The sequence below is a fragment of the Typopeltis vanoorti genome, chromosome 20 (assembly GCF_054136105.1).
Source record: "Typopeltis vanoorti isolate ZY-2024b chromosome 20, IOZ_Tvanoo_1.0, whole genome shotgun sequence".
Taxonomy (NCBI): domain Eukaryota; kingdom Metazoa; phylum Arthropoda; class Arachnida; order Uropygi; family Thelyphonidae; genus Typopeltis; species Typopeltis vanoorti.
Window position 1 is genome coordinate 24,827,285 of NC_143568.1, and position 27,336 is coordinate 24,854,620.

General features: G+C 38.5%; 1 protein-coding gene across 1 annotated transcript in view; it reads left to right on the top strand.

Moving 5' to 3' along the window:
• The window catches only part of LOC150095284 (laminin subunit alpha-1-like), a 1,249,242-nt gene that overhangs the window by 1,041,403 nt on the left and 180,503 nt on the right, over positions 1-27,336 (top strand). Inside the window, exon 58 of the mRNA XM_090410638.1 lies at positions 9,774-9,959. Coding sequence (XP_090266764.1) covers positions 9,774-9,959 — 186 coding nt within the window. The remainder of the gene's footprint in view (positions 1-9,773; positions 9,960-27,336) is intronic.

Here is a 27,336-nt window from a genome sequence, read left to right on the forward strand (position 1 = left end):
TCAGGGTTGGTTACCAGGTTAACATGGAAAAAATTTTTCATAGAATGGGAGAGGGGAATAGAACAATAGACCATTCCTGAAAACTGTATTAGGAGAGTGTGAGCTGGGAGTGAGGAAAAGGTACTTTTCAAAGAGAGTGGATGGTGATGAAAGTTTATTTTTCACTTGGTTAGAGTATAATAAAATTAGTTTAATCCTTTATCCAAGTGTGAGCAAACAAAGTTTGCGCCTGAAAGTATCTTCAGGACTGGGGTAAGGTGATGCAACACCAGGACGACTCCTCGCAAAGGTGGAGCAAGCTACCAACACTTCTATCTCAGTATCTCCTATAATGCAAAACGCATCTCCTTGCGGATATGTCTAATGTTATGCATTAAGGGAAGGGCCACAACCCAGACTGGTTTCAACCTTTATTGAGGTCTCTTCAGTGGGAGCCAGGCCCAAGTGGAGATACCAGGCAGAAGCATTAGCAGGTCATCTCTACCTATAGGAGTTGCCAAATGGTGTGCCACCCTTTTTTAATAAATTACTCTGGATTTAGAGAAAGATGTTGAAAGTTTATTTTTCACTTGGTTAGAGTATAATAAAATTAGTTTAATCCTTTATCCAAGTGTGAGCAAACAAAGTTTGCACCTGAAAGTATCTTCAGGACTGGGGTAAGTTGGTACAACACCAGGGCAACTCCTTGCAAAGGTGGAGCAGGCTACCAACACTCCTATCTCAGTATCTCCTATAATGCAAAACACATCTCCTTGCGGATATGTCTAATGTTATGAAATAAGGGAAGGGCCACAACCCAGACTAGTTTCAACCTTTATTGAGGTCTCTTCAGTGGGAGCCAGGCCCAAGTGGAGATACCAGGCAGAAGCATTAGCAGTAACTTTCAACATCTTTCTCTAAATCCAGAGTAATTTATTAAAAAAGGGTGGCACACCATTTGGCAACTCCTATAGGTAGAGATGACCTGCTAATGCTTCTGCCTGGCTCCCACTGAAGAGACCTCAATAAAGGTCGAAACTAGTCTGGGTTGTGGCCCTTCCCTTAATGCATAACATTAGACATATCTGCAAGGAGATATGTTTTGCATTATAGGAGATACTGAGATAAGAGTGTTGGTTACTTGCTCCACCTTTGCAACGAGTTGTCCTGGTGTTGTACCACCTTACCCCAGTCCTGAAGATACGTTCAGGCGCAAACTTTGTTTGCTGACACTTGGATAAAAGATTAAACTAAATGGATGGTGAGTAGAATGCATTGCCTGTGTGTGTTATGAAATCAGACACATTAAATCAGTTTAAGGCATGTTTGGATGTGTTATGTATGCGATAGTTTGTGTACCTCCCACAATGAGTCTTTGAATCCATGGAGGTCAGATGTTAATAATAATAATAATCCAAAAGTACTAGCCAGAGGGTAAAATTTCAATGAGTGGAATAGATTTTGTCATAGTACCCAACTATAAAAAAATAAAATAAAACTAAATTTGCAAATTCCAGAGGAATTTCAATACATAGTTTACAAGGTAAGTTTATTCAAACATACTTCAGAAGAGACTGGAAAAATTCTTGAAGAAAACTTTAAGGAAAAAGAAGCTAAGTTCAGGCAAAATATGAGTTGTCACTATGAGCATCAGTGGCAGATTTTTAAAATGAATAATGGCAAGACTGTCCAGGAAATGAACATATAACGTAGTATGTGAGTATAACATCCAGTAAAAATCTGGAAAACTGAGAACTGAAGACCTCATCTGGTTGATGAAGAATGAAGAATTCTAAAATGAAGAAGGTACTCTTATAAATATAAATAGAATGAAGGTGCTCTTATCTGGAGAGAACCAGGGACACATTGGGAAGGCATATTGTTGGGTGGATGCACCAACTTGTATGTACTTCCTAGCAGAACCATGAATCCTGCAACTTATAGAAACAAGGTCCTGGACCCTTGTGTTTGTCCATATGTAAGTTTGATAGGGGTGACATTTATCCTACAAGACAATAATACTTGTCCTCATTGAGCAAAGCTCATGGACTAACATTTTCAAGAAGAGACTATCATGCCTATGGACTGGCCATCCAGGTCTCCTGACCGCCATCCTATTGAGCATATCTGGGATGCTCTAGGTAGACATATTGCTGCTCTCAACTTCCCTCCCAAAACTTTGAGGGACTTGGGAAAGATTTTGCAGGAGCAATGATTGGTATTGCCACGTGAGATCCAGGATCCCATTATAAACAGTATGAAGTATCATTGTGGGCATTGTATTTCTGTGAAGGGTGACCTTTCCTTATTGAGGTTCTTTAACAATCTCATTTTGACCATTATCTCCATGTACCTATTTTTTGCTGAATTAAACTATTTATTTACAATTTATGTGGGTGTGTCTTTCATATCTCATATCATGCTGCTTTTTACCAAATTGCATAAAAATTCATACAGTTTTTGAGTTATTGTGATTTTTTTCCTTTGGTCGTTAATTTATGGAAACCAGTGTATTAGGAGAGGTTTTCATGGTTGTGATATGAAGTTTTATTTGTGAATGATGCAAAGTTGGGGAGAACTATGAGTAATGCAACTGATGTTATTGCTCTCTGAAGATTTGAATTTACTCTATGTGAATAGATCAGGGACTGTCAGTTCATTGTTGCAAAGCATTAGGTTTTGGAAGGTAGAGATTGAATATTCAAGGGAATATTTAATTTATGAGAATGGATTTAAAAAGGCAGAGAGATGATGAAATGGGGGAATGGTGACAAGGAACCAAAATTTATGGTTTACATTACCAGAATTGTGAAAACAGTGCAATAGATTGTGGGAATGATGAGAACATGAATATGAATATCGTCATGAGAAAAGAATGCCTTAACTGAACTAGACTACAATGCATTAGTTTGATCACCTTATTTTCAAGGAGATGAAGAGATTTTGAAAAGATCCAGACAAGAGAATGACTTAGGTATTTAAATCTTTAGAATGTTGGATATGATGACAGATCAACATATCATTGCTGTATCACTCTTCATCTTCCCATCTTGCAGGCAAGAGAAATAATATGTTTGAGGCATTTATGGGTTTATATCAGCTTAATACATATGAGAATTTTTCACTGTGGTAGAAAACAGATTCAGAATAAGAAGCCTTTCATAGAAGCTGTATACGGTTCATGTGTGTGAGAATGAGTAGCAGGCTTTTTGCTTAGAGAGTGGTGGAAGAGTTGAATACATTACCTAAGACTGTGGAAACAAAGAGTGAACAAATTTAATATACGTTTTTATGATGATTATGTTTGATACTGAGGATCTCCTATTATGAATCATTTGATTCCATGGTGGGTGCTCTGGAGATAATTATTATTATTATTATTATCAACGTTTGACCTCCATGGAGGTAGAGACTCATCGTGGGAAGTACTCACTATTGCATACAATGCTCATCCAACCGCGTCTTAAACTGATTCAATGTGTCCACATCCACAACACACTCGAACAATGCATTCCACACCCTCCATGCAAAGACCTGCTTCTTGCTCCTTTGCTCACACCCTCCTTATACAGTTTCCAGCAATGACCTCTTGGTCTACTCCCCTCTCCCATTCTATGAAAAATCTCTTACCTGTCTACCTGATAACAACCCCTGACCAGCTTATATGTCTCAATCATATCTCCCCCCCCCCTCTTCCTCCTGTTCACAAGGCTCTACAACTTGCACTCTCTCAATCTGTCCTCATACTCCACATTCCAAAGACCACTAACTACCTTTTTTGAATCTTCTCTGGACCCTTTCCAACATATCCTCGCCACCATGAAAACCTAGTTACCAAATCTGTGCACAATAATCCTGATCAATGCCTTATACAATGGAATCATGACCTCTCTATTTCTTCATGTCAGGGTTCTCTGCATCATTGCCATTATTCGATGTAATGTCTTCACAACTTGTGCAATGTGGCCCCTGAATTTCAGATCCTTGTCTGCCATCACTCCTAGATCTCTCATTTCCTCTACTTCTGTTAAAGTTTCCCCACCAAGTGTATACTTTGCATCCCATCGTTGCTTACCAAATCTCAAAAACCTTACACTTGACAACATTGAACTGATACAGTAGTTCCACTTACTTGCCCATCAGCCTGACTGTGCATTGCTCTCCCCAGGTTCACATCATCTGCAAACAGCTGGATATCATTAGTTAAACTCGACCCAATATCATTAACATACAAATTGAACAACAATGGCCCCAAAACTGACCCCTGCGGCACACCACTGGTGACCTTTCTCTTTCGAGATACTGCATCCCTGTATACAACTTTCTGATACCTATCCAACAGCCAGTCACTGATCCAACACAAAAGTTATTTATCCAATCCCATCTGTTTCAATTTATTAAAGATCTTTTCATGTGGCAGTCTATCAAAAGCCTTTGCAAAATCCAAGTACACCACTGTATACACATCTCCCTTGTCCAAGGTATTTGTCACCTTGTTATAGTACCTAAATAGGTTAGGGAAATATGATTTCCTCTTATCAAACCCATGCTGATAACCACAGAGAATACTGCTGTTATCAACCCATTTCTGTATCCTACTTCTCACCAATCTCTCCAGGATCTTCACCACAACTCCAGATATACAGACTGGCCTATAATTTGAAGCTACAGCCTTATTATTATTATTATTACGGGTATCTCCATGGAGTCAGTAGACTCATCGCGGGAGACCCAAACTAGCAAAACAATATCTGTCATATCTCTTCTTGAATTCATTTACAGATGAAGAGCTCACAACAAAGTCAGGCAATGAATTCCACTCATTCACCACCCTCCAGGCAAAAAACCTTGTTCTGACACCTTTGTTAACCACACTCTTCTTTAATTTCCAGAGATGACCTCTTGTTCTTCCATCACTATCACACAGCTGAAACATTTCCCCTGCATCAATCCTATAAAAACCTTTTAGTAATTTGAATGTTTCTATCATATCCCCTCTTCTTCGCCTATCAGCCAATCTCTGCAATCCACAAGCTCTCAATCTATCAATGTAGGGAGCATTTTTTATATCACTCACCAACTTGGTCACTCTTCTCTGAACCCTCTCCACAGCCTCCTCATCTCCAAGGAATCCAGGTGACCAGACCTGAGCACAGTAATCCAAATGTGGAAGTATCAATGCTTTATAAAGGGGAATAATAACCTCTTTATCTCTGGATGTCAGTGTGTTCCTCAACAACCAAGTAATCCTATGTGCAATCTTGGACACCTTAGCAATGTGTCCTCTGAACTTCATCTCCTTATCTACCAATACCCCTAAGTCCCTAGCCTCATCAATCTCTTGGATCAATCTCTTGGTCCAACACTCTCACACCACGTGTCCCTTCAGTTACGTGCTGTTTCAAGTAATTATCTCGTAGCAGATGTATGAACTCCATTTCCTTTTTGCTACGTGATATTTCCTCCTTCCAATTGATATCACCATAATTAAAATCCCCCATAATAATCACTAAGCCTTCACTCATTGCACTAAGTTGCTGATGCATGAATTCAATATCTCCCCCTGTACTCCCTGGCCTATAGCAGCATCCAACTGTATATTTGGTTGCGTTGGTCACTATTTCGCACCAGACTGCCTCAAATGAACTCTCATTCACATGTCTATCATCATGATATACTACTTTCTTTGGCTGCAACACATCAGCTATCATCAACAGTACTCCTCCTCCTGTTCTATCTTCTCTATCCTCCCTGAAAATACTGTACCCATCACATTCAATTCCAGTGACCACATCTTCTGCTGACAGCCAAGTTTCACTAATGCCTACAACTTTTGGTGAGATTTCACTGACTAATGCCAAAAATTCTTCTCTCTTATTTCTAATGCTTCTAGCATTGGTATACAAAAATTGCAGATTCCCTCTAGATCTTGTACCGGCTTTAGAACTGATATATAAGTCACTAACTACCGTAGTCCTATGCCGATTTTTTCCCCCTCTCTTCTGCAATTTATTCTGCCTGTAAGGATCAATAAATACACAATCAGTGCTAAAGTTTCTCTCTCTTACACTCAACCTTTTCAATATTAGTTTCCCTGCCCAATAACTTCAACCTGTTCAGAAAACAATAACTTCTTCAATCTCTTATGTCCTTCCATGTTAAGATGCAGTCCATCTCTAGCATACAACTGCCTTTTTCCTTCAAACACACTCCAAACATCAACAAACTCCAGACCTCTTTTTCTGCACATTCTTGCAATCATATCGTTCATTATCATTGCTCGTCTACTTAACTCGTAATTGTCAAAACGAGGCAGCACACACACTATTCTCCCATTGACACTTTTCCTCTTCACAATATCTAATAATGTTCTTAAATCTTTTCCTACCCGATTTATACTACCTCTCAGGTCATTCGTACCCACCATAACTATCATCTTGTCTGTTTCATGCCCTCTCTTTATTGCTAAAGCCACTCTTTCTATTGTACCATCAGCCAAGCACTCCTCATGCATACCACTCTCCATACCCTTAATCATAGAATCACCATATATTTTACCACTATTAACTTCATTCAAGTTCACACTCATGGACTCATTCTCTACACTATTCAGCATGACTCTCCCAGCTTCATTACTCAACTCTCTATTACTTACCTCCCCACTCTCACTACATCTCATTTCTTCTTGGCCACTTGTGGTTTTATTATGTTGACTCCCAATCACTCCCATACTATTTATTACTGAATCATTCACCAAAGACTCACCCATATGTAATCCTGTTCTAGTTACTTCAGCTAAAGTAATCTCTATAGTCCTAATTTCTCTGTTTAACACATTAAACTCAGCTTTAACTTCCAGTATCTCCTTACCGATCACTTCCACTTCCTCATGAAGAAGATGAAGGTCATTTTTCATTTTCATAAACTCCCGCCGAAGTTCTTCCGCTACGGTCCCGATGTCAGCTTCCATTCCTAAACGCTCCAGCCTATCCCGACACTTCTCACATACGTCGACATTTTCTTTCTTTTCATTTTGCCAGACCGACCACAGATCCTTCACATTTTTCGGTGCATACATGTAGCAGTTTCCGCAACGCATCCATTGCGAAAAATCTAACGCTGAGCCAGCCTTTCGTGTAATAGTAGAAGTCCTGCGCGCCGCTGACGTACGTTTCTTGTTGGACGCCATCTTTACACGTTGATATAGTGAAACAAACGGCAGTGAAAACACAATATATACAACACAGTTCTAAACAATAATACCACTGAAGGACACTTGTTTCTAACCGATGCACAATTTTAGCACAATTTGTGACAAAAAGCCACACTATATTTAATTTTAAAAACACGTTTTCTAGACTAGCTTAACTCGACCGCCACATTTACCAAGGACACTAGCGCCACCTACACAATCAGTGCTAAAGTTTCTCTCTCTTACACTCAACCTTTTCAATATTAGTTTCCCTGCCCAATAACTTCAACCTGTTCAGAAAACAATAACTTCTTCAATCTCTTATGTCCTTCCATGTTAAGATGCAGTCCATCTCTAGCATACAACTGCCTTTTTCCTTCAAACACACTCCAAACATCAACAAACTCCAGACCTCTTTTTCTGCACATTGCCTTTCACTGTCCCATTATCACTGCCTTTATGTAGTGGAACAATTTTACCCTCCTTCCACTCCCTTGAAACCTGTGCTGTTGCAAAACTCTTATTAAACAGGCATGCCAATGCTACTGTCAATTCCCTGGAACATTCCCTTAAGATGTGTGGTGATATGTCAAATCCTATCACTTTTATTAACATCAAGGTTATTTATTTCCTCAAATACCTCCTGCTCACTCACAATTAAACTGTCCTCTCCTATGTCCTCTACACTTAAGTTACTCATGATTCCACCCTGATCAGGATGAGACACACTTATAAATTGATCACTGAATACCTCAAATGTCTTCTGCAGCAGTTACCATTCTACTACTTTCATCCCTTAACTTCATCTTTCCATGATCATTCTTCCTTCTATTTGCCACATATCTGAAAAACTCTCTAGGGTTTTTCTTAGCTTGATTTGCCAATTTCTGCTCATACTCTACTTTTGTTTTTCTTACTGAGTCACTCTCCAGGCTTATTCTTTATATTCTTCATGTGACTGATTACCATTATTCATCTTGTACTTCCTCCGAAGTACTTTCTTTTTCCAGATTTCATGCTTAAGCTCCCCATTCATCCATTTTACACCTACCTTATTCAGCCTTTTGGCCTTAAGGATACATTCGTACATTGATGCTGTTATGTATTTCTTTGTAAGTTCCTATGCAGCATTTATTTCCTTACCGCTCAACTCCTTGTTCCATGTTATAGCTCAAAGTTGTCTCCTAAGCTTGTCATAATTACCAGCCTTATAATTCCACATATATATCCTTTCCTCGCAAAAGCCTGCATATGACTAGCCACAACACAGGTGATTACTTCATGATCACTTACACCAACTGGAAGAAAATGTGAAACCCCCTCAAACAGTTACATCCTCTGATGGAATGATCAGATCTATAACTCTTGATCCTGGTGTGCCTTCCTTTACGTACTGCGCCTGAGATAGTTATCTCTCAAGAACTCGAGAAATTCACTTTCCTTATTCCGAAATGCTATCTCTTCATTCCAATCTATACAGCCATAATTAAAATCACCAATAATAATTACCCTTCCTTTGTTCCCTAATCCGAGTTGTTTATACATTTCTTCATCACCACCTTCCACATTCCCAGGTCTATAGCAACATCCAGCTAAATATGTCTTCCTCTCAACATCCACGTGCGGACTTACTTCCCCTGTTATCATGAGCAGAACTCCCCCCTCCCTTCCTGCCCTTTCTATCCTCATAAAAAATGCTGTACCCTTTCATTTCTATTCCCGTTACAATATCATCTTTTCAACCATGCTTCACTTATTCCAATGATTTGGGGGCGAATAAACTCAATCACTGAAACCATTTCATCCCCTTTATTTCTGATAATTTGTAAACAAACACAGTTCATTTTTAGGTCTATAGCCATTCCTATCCAAGCCATATGTTGATTGTGATTTCCTCACTACACCTGTCAAATCACCTTTGTCACTCTTATCACTGCTTACCACATATACCTGCTCAGTCTCCACTTCTCCACTCATACTCCATCCATATTCCACTTTATATAAATAATAATATTTATATTATTATTTTTATAATTGATAACTGTAGCAAACTGCTCCTATAAGAATTATTCCTGTAAATCCTGCACGTTGAGTATAGTGAAAGTTGTCTATGTATTATATACTCTCAGTCATATCCGTCACTATCCCCATTAACAAATTATTCATATTCAAATTATTCATATTCATATTATTCATATTCATATGTTCAATAATTCAGATGATCGCATATCCGCTCTCCAGCCAAAAGGCTGCGGGTTCAAATCCTGCCGTGGGCATGGATGTTTGTGATTGTCTTTGGAAATATTAGTGGTGGTGGTGGTTGGCGGTAGATGGCATTGGTATAGTTGCGGTAAGTTGGTGAATTGAGTGGTGGAGACAGCTGTAAAGCAGGTGTCTTCCCTCGATGAGTCTTTGGACTCCCTGGAGGTGTCTAATAATAATAATGGTTCTGTATAGATTTGAATATAATGAGATGTATTATTACTAATGCTAATATTAGTTTTTATTATAAATATGTTTTTATTTTACTTTGTATTGCTGTTTGGAAATCCTTAAAATGTACATAAGGCAAGATATTTGATAATTTTTCAATTTTATATAGGTTGATAATGAGAATTGATGACCAAGAAGTAGGAATATCAAGACTTCCAAAGGGAGCAGTGGAAATTGATGCTCCAAAATTGTATGGCCTATACTTCTGTGGAGTTAATGACATATTTACTGGTTCTATGATTGCAACCAAAAAATCACTTATAGGAACAATAAAGGATGCAATCTTCAATAATAGGTGAAATATTAATATTTTTTCATGCTAAATAACTTACAAAGTAGATAATATGATATAATGCATACCCACTGATGATAGAACATCCTGTGACTTGATTATTGTCATTATCAGACTTCCACAAAGTCAGAATACTCATCATGTGAGATGTCACACACACACAGCTCATTAAACAGCGTGTTCAACTCATTTATTGTTCCTACACCTATCATGCTCTCAGGCAATTTATTCCACTCATTAACCACTCTCCATGCAAAAATCCTGCTCCACACTTCTCTGATCACAGGGACCCCATACACTTTTCAAGAATGGCCTATTTTCAACTCCCATCTGCCCAATTCTATGAAACATCTCTTCCTCATTACTCTTGTAACAATTCTTTATGAACTTACATGTCTCAACCATAATTCGCTATTTTTTCATATCTATGAGGCTGCGAACTGCATTTCCTCAGTCTTTCTGGATCTCCAATATTCATAATGAGAATGAAAATCACTTCAGTCAAACATCTCTGGATCCTTTCCTATATTATCCTTGTTCCTTTGAAACCAGGTAATGAAATCTGCACATTGTATTACTCTTATTACTCTTTATGCAGCTAGATCAAGGGAACCATGACCTCCTTAGTTCTACATGTCATTGTCCTTTGCATCAATGCCGTAATCTATTGTTGATATCTAATGTTGACAGTGGACTATGAAATATGTCCTAAATTTTATCATATTCTCCTCCTCCTGTACGATATCCCCACCAATTGCATACTTTGCATTCCATCCATACTTCCAAATTTTAAAACCTTCCACTCTTCAACATGTAAATAAACCAGTAGTCTATTCAGATCCTCCTGTAAGGCAATAATGTCTGCTACTCCTCGTACTCCTCCCCAGTTTTGCATCATAAACTTGCATGCAACTGTATATCCCCATTTAAACATCTCTATATGTCATTAACATGGAAGTTAAACAGTAGTGTCCCCAAAACAAACCCCCTGAGGAACATGATTAGTGAGTTTGATGTTTTAGGAAACTTTCACTCACCTCCCTATACAACTACTTGTCACATGGCCAATCTCCTAGCCAGCATAATTACCAAGTTGTCATGTGGAAATTTTGCTTAGTCTAAATATACCACTTTACATGCATCTCACTTCTCTGGTGCATTTGTCAACTTGTAATAGAGGAATTCTTTCTTTCAGAGTTACACGGTGATCAGTAATCATTATTATTAATTATCGAGATGCACTATCTTGGTAAAGAACTTATTTTAATTAAGTTAAAATAAAATTTGACAATTCGATTTCTATATCAAGGTCATCTTCAGGATTACACACACACACACACACATGTAGAATATAGTGTGTGTGTGTGTGTGTGTGTGTCACTCACATATATATCACCCTATCACTCACATCCAGTTACCATTTATTAGCTCTCTTACTCCCAAAATTAGCTAGGATTTTGAAGAAATTCAACATAAAAACCGACTATACCATTCTGCCAAAACTTCGTTCTTTTCAGTCGGCCAAAACCAAAACACAACCAACTGCATTTTCCAGGTGATTATAAAGTTGTGTGCGACTGTGGTCAATCTTATTTTGGTCAGACAGATAAATCTATTTCACTACGTCTTGAGGAACATAGACGTGACATCTCCTACAGAAGAACCCATGCGAGCACCCTTTCTAGTCATGTTCTTTTCTCCACAAACTCTAACCTAGAAGAATGTCAACACCAAATTGATTGGGACTGCACGACCAATTTATATATATGCAATGATGAATTTGAAAGATACATTGTAGAATCAAAAGAAATATTTCTGGACCCTTCACACATGAACAACAATTTGAACTACAGTTTTCCTGATTCCCATAGTGCAGTAATCCAGTACTGGCGCTCTAAAATCAGCTGTCACTCACATTCAACTCACGCTAACAATAGCAAGCGGTCACTATTTCAAATATGACTGTTGCTATTCTTCTTCTTTTTATGAAGTTGAAAAGTCCATGTTTTTTACCTTGTTAGTTTTATAAGTTTTGTGTTATTTCTTACTCACCTGAAGAAGTCGGGACACCAATGAAACTAGTCGTGATTCATTAAAGTTTTTTTGTGTTATACTTCTCGGGTTCTAGTCAGTATAAATATTAATTTTCTAAATATATATATATAGAGAGAGGGAGAGAGAGAGAGATAGATAATTTTTTTTTTTAAATTAAAACCATTAACAGTTATTTTGACATGATACTGTATAAGAACATGAAATTTGACATGCATGTGGAAGCACGTAACAGTTACTACAGGACAATATTATCTATTTCCATGAGAGTGACAGCTGATTAATATTCGCACTGTTAAGCACAAAAAACTTTCTTCCCCCTTTCTTGGGGTGGGGCAGATGATGTCACTTCTACACTGGAAAGTAGACAATGATGTAGTTGCCCTGCTCAGCGAGGAGTTGATTCCGTGGATTCCAGTCTTGGTGGAAAAAATTTAAGGTGTTGTATTGCCTGTGGTGGTGATGCTTGTGTAGGATCCGACTTCTGACCTTTTGTTTGAAGGCTGCAAGGAGTTGGTCAGCTGCCTCTCTCTCTGTGAAGTTGCTGAGCTGTCTGGTCTTGTGTGTCTGAGGTATAAGCTCTATATTACCGCTTTAGCAGTGATGAAGAGGTAATTTCAGAATGAATGATTATTTGACTCTGCATGGACGAGATTGAAAAACTCCTCTTCTGTATGAAGACTACCACAGGTGAGAGTTGCTGTTTCTCGAGACAAACTGATTAATTGGGTGTTGACTAGGCATTCCAAGTAGATATGCCAGACTGTTCCTGATCGGTAGCAGAACAGGCAGTTATCAGAGTTAAATTTTCGTAATATAGTTGGAGTGGGTAATACATTGTGCCACATTCTCCACTGAATATCTGCGTCAGGTTTGATAGCTCTTATGTAATACGGTAGGTCCCATTGAAATGATGTTTAGTGGGATGATGCAGGATTTTCCAATAAAGTGCTTTGGTCGACTGTTGTATTAGAGTGCTGTAGATTCTGTTGGTGTTGCTGGGTGTAAGTTTCTCCAATTAATTATTAGTTTTTATCAGAAAGAATGGCACTGGATCTTCTGACTTTGGAGGGCGAAGCCCCTCTTCCGTTATGCTATCAGGCATAGCGGCTTGAAAAGTGGCCTTTACAGTGTGTATCTGCTCAGCCTGATTCCTGTATTCCAGGTTTTCGAGCGATGTTGGAAAGCGCCAGGTGAGGCGCAGAGAAAGAATGTCACTCAAGATCCTCGCGCCTCACCAGCTCCACAGAGAAAATAAAATCTCTTTCTGAGTGGTCAGGTAGGTTTCTTACCATCGTGTTGTGGAAGATGGGTTCTTGAGGATTTCAGGAAGGGATGCTATCTTCACTGTGTGCTGGAGGTTTAGCTTCTTCCATCTTCGAAGGGCATCTTTGTAGAAGTTTGTTGGATGCATTGTAATTGTAACATCATCAGCATATGCTGTTAAGGTTATGGTTTGGTAGGGAAGTTTAGGATGGGATGCCCTAAGCAGCATGCTTAATCTACACAAAAAAAGGCTCATTGGCAATTGTGTAAAGAGGACCGGAAAGTGGACAGCCTTGTTTAATACCTCTGCTGTATGGTACAGTTATGGTAAGTCTGTTGTTTATTTTCATGCAAAAGTGTGCTTTGGCATACAACATCTTAATAGAATGAATGATGCCTGAGCCAAAGCCAAAGGCTTTCAAGCAGCTGAAAAGGTATTAGTGTTCAATGCGGTCGAACGCTTTTTCTTGGTCTAGTGTTACAAGACCCATTGTTTCGTTGCTCTTGTTGGCTATGCTTATGAGATTCCTTATGAGCTGTAAATTTTTGTGAATAGATCGTCCAGGGATGGAATAGCTCTGATGCTTATTTATTATTTCGTTCAGAGCGGGTTTAAGTTTGTTGGCAATGGCTTTTGATATAATTTTACAGTCTGTGTTTATGATAGAGATGGGTCTCCAGTTTCCTAATTTCATCGCATCTCCTTTCTTTGGAATGAATTTAATAACAGATGTTGTTGTCATATTGAGTGGGAAGCCATTGGTATTCGCGTCGACATATACTCTGTAGAGGATAGGTCCAAACTGTTCCCAGAAGTACTAGTAAAATTCAGTGGCGAGCCCGTCTATGCCAGGAGATTTATTTTTAGGTAAGGAGGTGCAGGCAGTTGTCAAATCGTGTAGCGTGATAAGGGGTTCTGTGTTACGCCTAGTTGCTGGTGAGAGTTTTTTCACATCGGAGAGAATTATATTCATGGCATTCATAGATGTTGAGTTTGCTTGGTATAAATTTTTGTAGTACTGCAAGGTATATAAGAGGATTTTGTTGATTTTCTATGATGTTTCCACTATCAGTTGTTATAGCAGATATAGTGGTGCACTCTTGCTGGCGCTTTTCCAGTGAGAAGAAATACTTTGTGGGTGCATTTGTGAAGTTAATGTGTTTGTGTCATGCTCTTATTAGTGCTCCTCTTGCAGAGTGCTCTAGGTGTGAGCGTATGGCAACTTCTAAGGACTGGTATTCCTCAGATTCCGGATGATCTAATTGCTGTTGTTGTTGTTGTTGAAGATTTTTAAGGACTGAATGCTTATTCAAATTCCTCTGGTGACTGTATTTTTGGGTAAATACCCTAACTTTGGATTTAAAGAGTGACCACCACTTGGAAATTGATTGCGAAGTAGGTTTATCTCTGATGAGAGTTTCAATATAGTTTTTGGAGGTTGTGAGATATTCTGTATCCTGTAGTAGGCTGTTATTGTATATCCAGTATGCTCCTCCTTTGTGTCCGGTGTGTCCAGAAATGCAAATGCTGAGAAGGATGGAATCATGGTCTGATGCATGAGATGGATGGTATGTGACTCTCCTTACATAGGGTATTGTGTGCATAGATGTGTAGTATCTATCGAGCCGTGCCTGGTATATGACACTGGTAGGACCACCTTTGGCCCTCCAGGAGAATACTTTCTCATGTGGGTGCAAGTGTCTGAAGGTGTCAGTCAGCTCGTAGTCATTTATTATATCCTGGAGAAGCTGAGCTAGTGAGTGGAACCTCACGAAATTCAGTATGAATTTCGCGATAGTTCTTGTTTCTTTGTAGTACTCAAGTTCCAGTGAAAGCCTGTTTTTTAGTTTCCAATGGAGGATATACATGAGGGTTTGTGCAGTTTCAGTGATGGATGGATGCTGGTTATTTCTTGTGTGTTTTAGGTGGAAGCTGTAGATGATGGCTTTAGTGCAGATGAAGAGGAAATTGCATATTCTGTGTCTATTTTCTTCTGTATGGAATAAATTCCTGTATGGAATAAATTCCATCTTCTTTGCTGTGTGCGTAGTTTCAGGTGCTAGAGGCAGTATTCAGGACATAGGTGATCATCACTGTTTGCGGTACAGGTTAGATATGTGTGTTCCAAGGTACCTGAAACGTCACAGAATAGACACAGATCTGTTTCTCTTAGCTGAAATTTGTAGAGCTTAGAAGGCATTGGCAAGATGTTAAGCCATAGTCTCCACTGTATGTCAGAATCTGGTTTGGCACACTTTGATTTATATGGAAGATCCCACTGAAAACTGAGTAGCATATGCAGCCTTGTAGATGAGATGATTACGGATGAATATATGAAGGGCTAGGTTTGAGACACTGACATGAGGAAGTGGTATATTTTCTTATAGTTGGAGGGAAGAGTTGGAAGTGAGGCTTCAAATTGTACAAGATGAAATATCGGCCCCGAGCAGTTTCTACAAGGAATACAGATTTCCTGAGTTGTAGCGATATCTGAATAGGCTTTTATAATAGTAGCTTGCATCTGTTGATATTGCTCTTCAGTTTTTGGGTTCTTCATTGGTAGGCTTGTGAAAGTTTTCCACTTTAGGGTCTGGGTTAGGAGGTCCCCAATGACTCTTGTTCCTGCCCAATTCCATGTAGGGAAAAGAAAGGGCTGGCCAGTTGTGAGACTTGTTATGTTTCTGTTCGAAAATAGTGGTTCTGTAAGTACAGCTGACTCTTTTGATCCTGTCAGTGTGATATGAAGTTCTGTGTTTTTCCAGTGCTGTAGAGCATCTCTGTAAAAATTACAGAGGTAGTTTAGGAGGAGATGGTGCAGGACTGGCCATTCGGTGGATTGTGAAAAGTGTAAGTCTCCTCTGGCGGATGATTTTGTGATGTAATCGAAGGTGGTTACATTAGTGTGATTGCATTGAAGTGTCTTTAGGAGGAGGATTATCCTGAAGGATCTAATCTTGTTTTCAAGGGAAATCAGGCCTTGACCTCCCTTACTGAGGGGCTTGCAGAGTTGAGGGTGTGTTGTCCAGTGAGTTTTGTTCCAGAGGAAACGTTTGATTGCCTTTTGAATGTGGTTGAGAAATTCTTCAGGAGGTGCGAGTACTTTGAGGATATGCCATAACACACTCACAGCCATCTGGTTAACTATTAGTACTCTTCCTCTAAGTGATGACATGGAACAAATGCTGTTCCACTTACCTAGCACCTGTTTAAAATGGTTGTGCAGCTGTATCCAGTTCAGTGTGTTATATATTTTGATGTTGCCAAGGTGCACACCTAAGTATCTTTGTCCTTCGCTTAACCGGGTCCATTCGATTGGAGAATCATTTCTAGCCTTCCATCTGCCTGACCACAAGCCAGTGGTTTTTGCAGAATTTAATTTGGCCCCTGAGGCTTGTGCATATAGTCAGTGTGCTTCTTCGGCTACTGTCATTTCTTCTTCATTTTGGATTATTACAGTGATGTCATTGGCATATGCTGATAAGGTTATTTTTTGATGTGGCTCTATTATGCTGGTTCGTTTGGAGATGATGGTGTTGTGTACTCTTTTTAATAAGGGTTCTATGGTCAGTGTGTATAATTGTTCAGAGAGAGGACATCCTTGCTTGATCGCACTAGAGTATGACAAAGTGTGAGTGAGCCTGTTGTTGATTTTTAGACAGAAGTGTGCATCTCTGTATGGCAATTGCACTGTTTCAATGATGAGAGAACCATAGCCATAGCCAAATACCTTTAGAACTTCATAAAGGTACTCGTGCTTTACGCTGTCAAAAGCCTTCTCCTGATCAAGGCTGACGAGTGCTAGGTTTCATGTTGCTATTCACGATGTGGATGCGATCTCTTATTAAATGGAGGTTTTCATGTATTGATATTCCTGGGATAGAGTACGTTTGATGTTGGCTAATAACTTCAGGCATGGTTGGCTTTATTTGGTTTGCTATAACTTTGGAAATGATTTTGCAATCGGTATTAATTAGGGAGATTGGAAGCCAGTTTCGGAGATCCGTGTGCTCTCCCTTCTTCGGTATCAATCGCACTACTGAGGTCGTGACAGATTGTGGGAGCCCGTTAAGGTAGGTTTCTTGCAGTGTTTTGAGGAGAAGTGGTCCGAGCTGATTCCAGAAGACTTGAAAAACTCTGACATGAGGCCATCAAGGCTGGGAGATTTGTTCTTTGGCAAGGATGTGCATGAAGTTTTCAGTTCATCTAGCGTGATTTTGTTTTCTAAGTGGTTCCAGTCTGTTGCAGAGATTTTTTTTTGTTTCTTTCAGTATTTCGTGAATGGCATGATGGAATGTTCGTGTGGAGCTGTATGCATTCTTGTAGTATTGTAGGATTTCAGAAGTAATTTTACTTGGATCTTCTGTGATACTGTGTTATATCTCTTAGAATATCCTTTTATACATCTTATTATGTTTTATTACCTTTTATGTACTTTACTTATACTTGTTCTTATCTCCTTCTTATTTAAACCTTCTTAAATCAAAATCTTACCGGCCATTGTAAAATTGTAAAATCCTTCCTGTACATTTAAAATTCCCTTTTAGTCAGTTTATAATTTCTTTATCTATATTTCTCTTTGTTATAAACTTTATCTCACTTAACTCAAATTAATCTCTAGGCCGAATTACTAATAAGAGTGAAGCTATTGGATTGTGGGACAAAGGAATTACTAATGGTGGATAGCTATTCCTTTGTCTCAGCACTGGTTCTAATTCCTTATTCAGATTCAGAGAAAATTTATTTTTTTATCTGCACCACCCTGAATCCTAGATTAACAAAGCTTGTATGACCAAGGAACCAGAACAGAGTTAGCACTCAATCTTATTAAACTATAATTCTCTTTTCTGCAAGCCTCTGTGATTGTCGTCTGCTCGGCTGACCACTGACTCTTAGACTTTCGCGTCATTGTCTCGAAACCTCGTCGAACGAAGGGGATCCCACGTGGAGACTCCATACACATCAGCACGACCGCCAGACGCACGGGATCCAGAACCTACTAGACCATCTGCGAGCACGGGAACCAGAGAACAGGAGTACAGGTAGGAGGGGGGGGAAGGTAGCGTGCTTACAAAAAGATATACCTGTACTCCGTTGCACGTGTTATAGACTTCGGCCATTTTCGCATAATAGGATTATCTCTCTCTTCCCTTATCTAGTAACATTTTAGTAACATTTGGTTAATTTACACGTGCTTAGTAAGTCTGATATATCAATATTCATTTCCAAAGTGTAAGTCTCATGTTAAGTCCGTTTGAAACATAAATCACTTTAATTCAAGTTGCATTCAGACTTAACAAAGGCTTTCTCTCTCATCAAAAAAATTTTGTAAGAAATTTTATTTTTCTTTTGTCGCAGATCATTCCCATGTATTCTCTGGGGTTTTTTTCACTTCTTCTTTTAAGTGTTGCAATTTTAGTTGTTATATTGTGTGCCTTATTTGTAGTGATGTTTTGAACTTGCTATTTTGAGCATTTCATCCATTTATTCCTACTTATTTGTTCAGTTCTGACATTAAGTAATTTAATACAATTAATCTCTACTGTTTTTGGACATTTGTCCTTCAAACTTCCTTCTGAATTAATTTGATCTTTTGCCATTTCAACACTCAAATTGTGATATGTTTCAGGTAGACAATTTGCCTCTGAGATTGAAACACTCTGGGATCCAATCTGAGTAGTTTCATCCACCTCACAACCTTTGTCTGTCTGTGCGATAAAATCTTTACTTTGCAATCCTTCTTCATAAGAGTTCTCATCTTTAACTCTGCTTTTAACCTTATTTGCCCCACTAAGCCGTTTCTTGCCCATGAGAAAAATTTCATTTTGAGAGAAATTACATGAAAAGTTGTATCTCTCTAGGAAATTAGTTCCTAAAAATACTTGAAACAGTGGGCGGGATGTCTTAGGGTGGACAAGCAATTCTTGCCAAATACACATTTCAAACTCAGGTAGGTATAATTTTAATCTAACCTTCTTGTTTGCATATACATTGGACGTCGATATCCCTGATATTCTGATAGGTTTCCTGAGATTACGAATTCTACGTCATATATGAGATCTTATTTCTTGAAAATAATTTCCCGAAATAACTGAGGCCTGGGAACCAGTATCTAATAACATATTACAATGCAATCCTTGTATCGCACCCTGAATTATCATCTTTGATTCTCTTAAATTTGTATAGCCTCTATTTCTTTTGATATTACTACAGGACATTTGCCCAAAATTTTCCTCTTTGCTGTTATTCCAGGAAGGCTTTCTATTAGAAGGACAGTTCCGGGCAATGTGCCTAATTTTATTACATTTGAAACACTTAGGGGGTTCCCTGTAATCCCTCTGTACATAACTGTCCTGTGATTGAGACTTATAGATGTTGGAATTTTGTTCAGCCATTGACTCTAACTTTGTCATCATGTTATCAATTCGACTTAGCATAGGTTGGTTCTGTCTTTCTACCTCCTGTCTTACTGCTTCATTTATCCTTTCTGTTTGCAAGCTATGGACTCTGAGGGTTTCACTGAGATGGTCGCTAGCTGTTGTAACACAGCATCGAGTCAATCCATTACAGGCTGCTGTAATCGTTCTACCTCACGCCTAATCATAGAACTTACCTCTTCTCTGTCAATTTGATTTTTCTCAGTCACAAGTCCCTCCTTTCCATTGAACCCTAAGTTAAAATTGATGGACTTGTGTTCATCATTATTCCCTTGGTTTCTAGACGTTCCCTTTTTTTTCTTATTCTCTTTCTCTGACTTATTAATATTCTCTGAAATATTATTTTCCTTAATCATATTAACATGGGTTAGCTTGGATGTGGGACAAATGTCTCCAAGCATCTGTTCTTTCTCTCTCACAGCATTGTAACAATCCTCTTGATTTGTTATTCTTTTCTTGTATGCCGTTTCTCGTAATTCAGGTTTCAGTCCCTGCTTAAACTGAAGGAAAACTGCCCAGTCTAGATGAGATTTATCCTCACTGGAAATACTGAGACTGTTGGCTAGGGTCAGCAGATGATTATAGTAGTCTGTAACACTTTCCCTATCCCTTTGAGCGCTTCCTTGCAATTTCCACAGATTTGGCCCTATGCTCCTTAGCTTCGAAAATTGTGAGATCAGTGTTTCCTTAAACTTAGTATATTCGAGAGTTTCCTTTAAAATCGGAGAGGAATATAGGAAGGTTTTTGCTTTTCCCACTAGCTTACTCCTGAGTAAGATTAGCAACTGGAAGTCAGACCAATCAGCTAATCCTCTCAGTTTCTCGATATAGGAGAAAAGGGCCAAAACATCGTCAGTTTCCTCTCCAGAGAATTGCGGGAATACCTGTTGAGGATTCACTGTCCCAAAGAATTCCATATCGTCCATACTAGTGCTTGATGAAAGTGCCACATTGAGCTACCAGTTACAAATTTTCTCAATTCTACACTTCAAGATTTCTTAAACTTAAGCTTGCTTGTTTTGTCCTACAACTTGCTCACTTTGATTTAATAATTTCCTTAAACATACAGCTATAAATCAAATCCTGTTGACTGCAGCATTGTTATATCTCTTAAAATATCCTTATATACATCTTATTATGTTTTATTACCTTTTATGTACTTTACTTATACTTGTTCTTATCTCCTTCTTATTTAAACCTTCTTAAATCAAAATCTTGCCGTCCATTGTAAAATTGTAAAATCCTTCCTGTACATTTAAAATTCCCTTTTAGTCAGTTTATAATTTCTTTATCTATATTTCTCTTTGTTATAAACTTTATCTCACTTAACTCAAATTATCTCTAGGCCGAATTACTAATAAGAGTGAAGCTATTGGATTGTCGGACAAAGGAATTACTAATGTTGGATACCTATTCCTTTGTCTCAGCACTGGTTCTAATTCCTTATTCAGATTCAGAGAAAATTTATTTTTTTATCTGCGCCACCCCGAATCCTAGATTAACAAAGCTTGTATGACCAAGGAACCAGAACACGGTTAGCACTCAATCTTGTTAAACTATAATTCTCTTTTCTGCAAGCCTCTGTGATTGTCGTCTGCTGGGCTGACCACTGACTCTTAGACTTTCGCGTCATTGTCTTTTGCTGATAATTCTGCTTGTCTTTGCATAGCTTGGAAAGCAGAATGATATTCAGGACTTTCTTCTGGGAGATACTTCAGTTGTTCTTCAAGTTCTTCAAGAGCTGTTCTTCAAAGACATTATGTTTATGAAAGTTTAGTAGATAGATTAGATAGATAGATAGATAGATTTTTTTTTATATTAAACTTGATAAAATATACATTGGAAGATAAATAACAAAAAGGACTATTTACATATTATAAGAATGTATATTACATACAAAAAAGGATTTTCTTTTTAGATATACAATAGAAATGAAGGGGAAAAAATACATTAGTGGTGGACAGGATTTGTCTTTTCAGTAAGAATCAATATTACAGTTCAGTATCACTTTTACTTATTTTTCAGCTGAAGTGTGTTGTCGTCGGCAATCCAGAACAGGGTACCAGTTGGATTCCATTCCTCTATTAATTTTGCGACAGTTACTGTTAGATAGATCAGCTCTCAAGTTCAGCTTTCTCTTCTTGGGTTGACCATTATATCCAGTTTATCCTGGCACAAGCATATTACATACATTGCCTCTTCAGCCTCTAAAAGGCTTGGTGTTCTTTTCCTTTCAAAACATTACTTCTCTTCCTCTGAACTTCTACCACTTCATAAGTCTCAGAGTTGGCCAACCTTGGAATATTGTTCCAAGGTTGGCAATATGCTTAATAGTCACTTTCCCATAGATGCTCTTTTTCTACACTGTGCCTTTTCTATAAGTACTTTCACGGGCACTGTTCCTCTGAAATGGCCACTGTCATTCCTCACTATTTCTAGCCATGTAAGAACTAGAGTAGCCACTGGCCAATAGCGCCCTCTCTCATTGACTACGTCTCATACTTAGCTGCTGCCGATTGGTCACCTTAACTCTGAACTATTCTAACATGGTTCTAAAACACTGATCTCTTAAACATATTTAATAACAACAATTTTGGTCCTGAAACACAGTTTTCCCTTGCTTATTTTACAGGAACAATATTAGTTCTGAACACAGAATTCCTTAGCTTATTTAATATTAACAATCTCAGTTGAGTTGATATGCCTTTGAGTGAATATATATACAATACTCCCTTAGCCCTCCTTGGAAGCATAAGCATGTCCTTATCCTTAGGTTCTCGTTGTCTATGTGTTGGGTCAGAAACAAAATGGCTTACGAGTGGTGAGTCAGCCCTTTTTCTGACACAACAAAGGCATTTTGTTTATTAATTATCTTGTAAAGGGTAAAACAATAATTAGGGAATATTATTCCGATCTTTTAACCAGACTACATGAAAAAAAACTCGTGAGAAAACACCCAGTTTGCAGAAGAAAAAAATCATTTTTCATCAGGACAATGCACCTGCCCACAAAAGTGTTTTGGCAATGGGAAAATTAAGGGATCTGCACTATGAATTGTTGGAACATCCACCCTATTATTATTATTACCCCAAGACCTCATGGAGTCAAAGACTCATCTGGGAGGTTGTTTTATCACACACACACACACACACACACACACACACACACACACACACACACACACAGCTCATCATATCATGCCTTGAACACACTCAAACTCCTTGTAGACACCACACTCTCAGGCAAAGCATTCCAATCATTCACAACTCTGCATGAAAAAACCTGCCTCTCACTCCACTACTCACACCCTCTTTATATCGTTTCCAGGGATGACTTCTGGTTCTCCTTCGATCTCCCACTATTTTCTGTAGAACTTCTCCAGCCGGGAATACTATAATAACCCCTTACCAACTTTTAGGTCTCTATCATATCTCCCCTCTTCCTCCTGTCCACAAGACTCTGCAAATTACATCTTCTCAATCTTTCCTCATACTCGACATTCCAGAGGTCAGAAACTAGCTTAGTCAGTTGCCTTTGGACCCTTTCAAACATCTCTTCATCCTTCTGAAAACCAGATGACCAAATCTGGGCACAATAATCCATGTGTGGCCTAATCAAAGTTTTATACAAAGGAACAAGAATCTACCTACTTCTACACTTCAGTGACCTCCGCATCATTCCCAGAAGCCTTTATGTGGTCTTCACAATTTTGGTTATGTGTTCCCTAAATTTGAGATCCTTATCCACTATCACCCGCAGATCTCTTATTTCTTCCACCTCCAACAATATATCCTCACCAAGCATAAATTCTGCATCACAGCTTTGTTTTCCAAATTTTAAAACATTACACTTTGCAACATTGAACTCATATCCCCATTTCCATGTCCAATCACTCAATTTATTCAAGTCTTCTTGTAAGGCCACAACACCTTCACTACTCTTCATGATTTGTCCCAACTTTGCATCATACACAAACAACTGAACATCTCCATCCAAATCTTCACCGATATCGTTAATATACAAGTTAAACAGTAATGGTCATAAAACAGACCTCTGAGGCACTCCACTAGTGACTTTCCTTTTCCTGGATATCGCTCTCCCATACACAACTTGTTGATACCTATCAGATAGCCAGTCTCCAATCCAATGCACTAATCTAATATCCAACCCCATCTGCTCTAGTATGACTATCAATTTATCATGAGCTACTCTATCAAAAGCTTTTGCAAAATCTAAGTATATTACTGTGTATCCTTCTCCTCTGTCCAAGGAATCAGTCACTTTATTGTAATAAGTAAGTAGATTATAAAAAAAACATGACCTCCCTTTAGCAAATCGATGTTGTCCATCAAAGATAATACCATTGTTGTCAACCCAACTCTGGATCCTAGTTCTCACAAGCTTCTCCAACAACTTAACCACAACACCTAACACACAGATAGGCCTATGGTTGGATGCTTGAGTTTAATCACCTCCTTTATGAAGTGGCACAATCTTGCCCTCCTTCCACTTCCTAGGAACTTGACCGAGTATACAAGACTCATATTAAAAAAATATGTCAAGACAGGTGTCAACTCCCTGGCACATTCCTTCAGAATACGTTGTGATATATTATCAAGTCCCACAGCCTTATTAACATCTAGTTTACTCAACTACCCATCATCAACTGCTCTCAATCTCTCCATGAAGTCACATTCACAAGATTAAAAGACCTTTATGAACTGCTCATTAAGTATCTCCACAACACATTCTGTAACAGCTATATTTATACCATTTCTCCAATCAATGTCATCCTTCCATAATCATTCTTTCTTTTGCTGGCTACATATCGAAAAACTTCTCAGGATTCTTTTTGGCTTCATTAGCTAACTGCTGTACATTCCTCTCTTTAGCTACTCTCACCAACCAAGTCACCCACCTTGCCTAGTCTTTGTATACCTCAAGGAATTGGTTATTTCCACTTCTCTTAAGCTGCATCCACAATGCTCTTTTTTTCAGTATAGCATGCTTTATCTCTTTATTCATCCATCTCACCTTCCTTATTTAACCTTCTCACCCTTGGAATACATTTAGACATTGCATCTACTATATAATTTTTGAAAATCCCCCAAGCTGCATTGATCTCTTTTCCAGCTAAATTCTCATTGCATGCTATGCCTGCAAGCTGTCTCCTGAGCTCTTCATAATCACGCTCCTTGTTGTTCCACATATACCCTTTTCTCACAGGTCCTCATACTGCTGCTACCAACCACCCAGGTAATCACCTCATGGTCACTCTCACCAATTGGTGGATCATTTGACACCTCATTTATAATTACATCCTCTGAGGAGATGACCAAATCCAAGACCCTCAATCCTCGTGTGCCCTCTGTTACATACTGTCTGAGGTAGTTATCTCTCAAAAATTCAAAAAACTCATTTACTTTACTTCCGGTTGCTACTCATTATTCCAGTCTATATTGCCATAATTAAAATTGCCCATAATGATCACCCTTTTCTTATTTGCTTGGCTTATTTGATTATACATTTCATTATCACCACCATCCACATTACCTGGTCTATAACAATATCCAACCAAGTATTTGATTCCATTTAACTCTATCTCACACAATACTGCCACAAAATCACTAGCACTATTTCTCTCTTGTGTCTCTACTTTTTACAGACATAACTCTTTCTCTATTATCAGTAGGACTCCCTCCTTTCTTTTTACCCTTTCTCTCCTCATGAAACACATTATACCCTTCCATCTCTATTCCTGTCAGGATGTCATTCTCATCCAACCATGTCTCACTTATTCCGACAACCTTTGGGTGAACAGACGCAATTAGTGCAACCATTTCATCTGCCTTGTTTCTTATACTTATAGCATTTTGTTAGATGGTTGCTTTGCGAGCGTTGGCTCTTAATTTTGAATATGACTTATCAATTGCTCCCTTGTGGCCAGGGATCCTAAAATTCTCCCTGGATCATGGACTCTAACAGATTTATTTGTTCTGCACTAGTTAGAGTTGTCTATCTTAATAACTATGGGCCCTTTTCCTGATCTAGATAATTATCCTGCTTGACTCTAATCAGGCAGGATGGTGTCCAGATTTTTGGGAGATTGCAGTCGTGCTCTTTTCTAGCCTTAATGTTACTTAATCACTCTTTCCCCTTTTTGTCACGGTCGTATTTTTGCGAGTGGCAATGTCATTCTCAAACACAATTCGATGACCAGGATTCAACTATAAACATAAAGTTTTATTTTACACTACCAGTATACATGAAACATAAATCAATCAATTTGTTAATTCCCTTAAATTAGATTAAACACTTTAATTAGTATTACATGACAATTTCAGAACATGACATATCTATTATCTTCTAAGAAAGGGCATGCACATAGGTATATACTAAGAATTGTCTAGTCATGTATCTTTAGGGAGATAGCTAAGGTAACATACACATACAAAATCCTTTTGTAAGGACCACATAACATGGCTCTTTGGACTACCAGTCCAATGTCCCTAAAAGTTCCACTAACTAACAAAATAGTCTCAGTCTTTCTTTCTGCAAATGTGCTTAAACCGAATTTTTCATTCATCGCTCCCTCTTGAACTTTAGATAGGTCAAAATTACCTTACCATTTCTTGCAGTATGCAGTCTCACTCAATCACCACATGCGAGTCATGTGCATATCCTGGTTGGACCTTTGTTCACTCTGCAGATTGCGTTCCCATCTCATGGATTGATGCGCGCTGGATTTTCGGTGTCGTTGGGGAACATCTGAGGTGCTTGTCTGGAACTTCTGCACCCTACAGGAGGGACATCGCGGTTCGGGTTTCATTTTGGATCCGAGCCTTTTTTTTTTTTCGGTCTGCACTTGGAAGCTTCTTGTCGGACCTCCTCCTCGTGTCATACCTCTTTCACCTTCTTCCCCACTCTCTCGATTTTCCGACCATCAACTCCCTTTTTCTCCTGCAGCTTACAGTCATGGTCGCATTGAAGACTTTGATCTTGAACTCGTGAGAGAGCTTCTCCCAGAGAATTTGCGAAATCTTGCTTGTAAGGTTAAACAATTGGTTTATCAAGGTCATCATCACCTTAGGGCTCTTAGTCATCACTTTGGCATGCACAGGTTCATAGAATCTATCCTTGGGTTGATTGTCAACATTTCCCTTTTTTTTTGTTTGTTACAACTCACACATATTATTCTTCTGTTTCTGTTTACACATATTATTTTCCACTTCCAATTTACACACATATATATTTTCCTTTTAATTCGCACATATTAATATTTCACAATGTTTCCTCTCCATTGGGTGAATAGATATACACTTAATAGACAATTATATGATACACTTCCCCCCCCCTTTCCTTATTTCTTTCTAGTACAATTTTCACCAGCAGTACAGGTATTTTCTTTATTTAGGCTCCGTTCTTGTTAGATCCTGAACGAGGGTCTGTCTAGCAGCGGCAGGCCTCATTCACAATCTAACAATTTGTATACAAACACAACACTCATTTTCCCTGCGACATTCTCACTACTTAATGATAAAAGTCATCAATTTCATATTAGTATTCATCAATATACTCATTGATGAATATACTCATTTCTGGATCTTTAATGCCATCTTCTCACTTT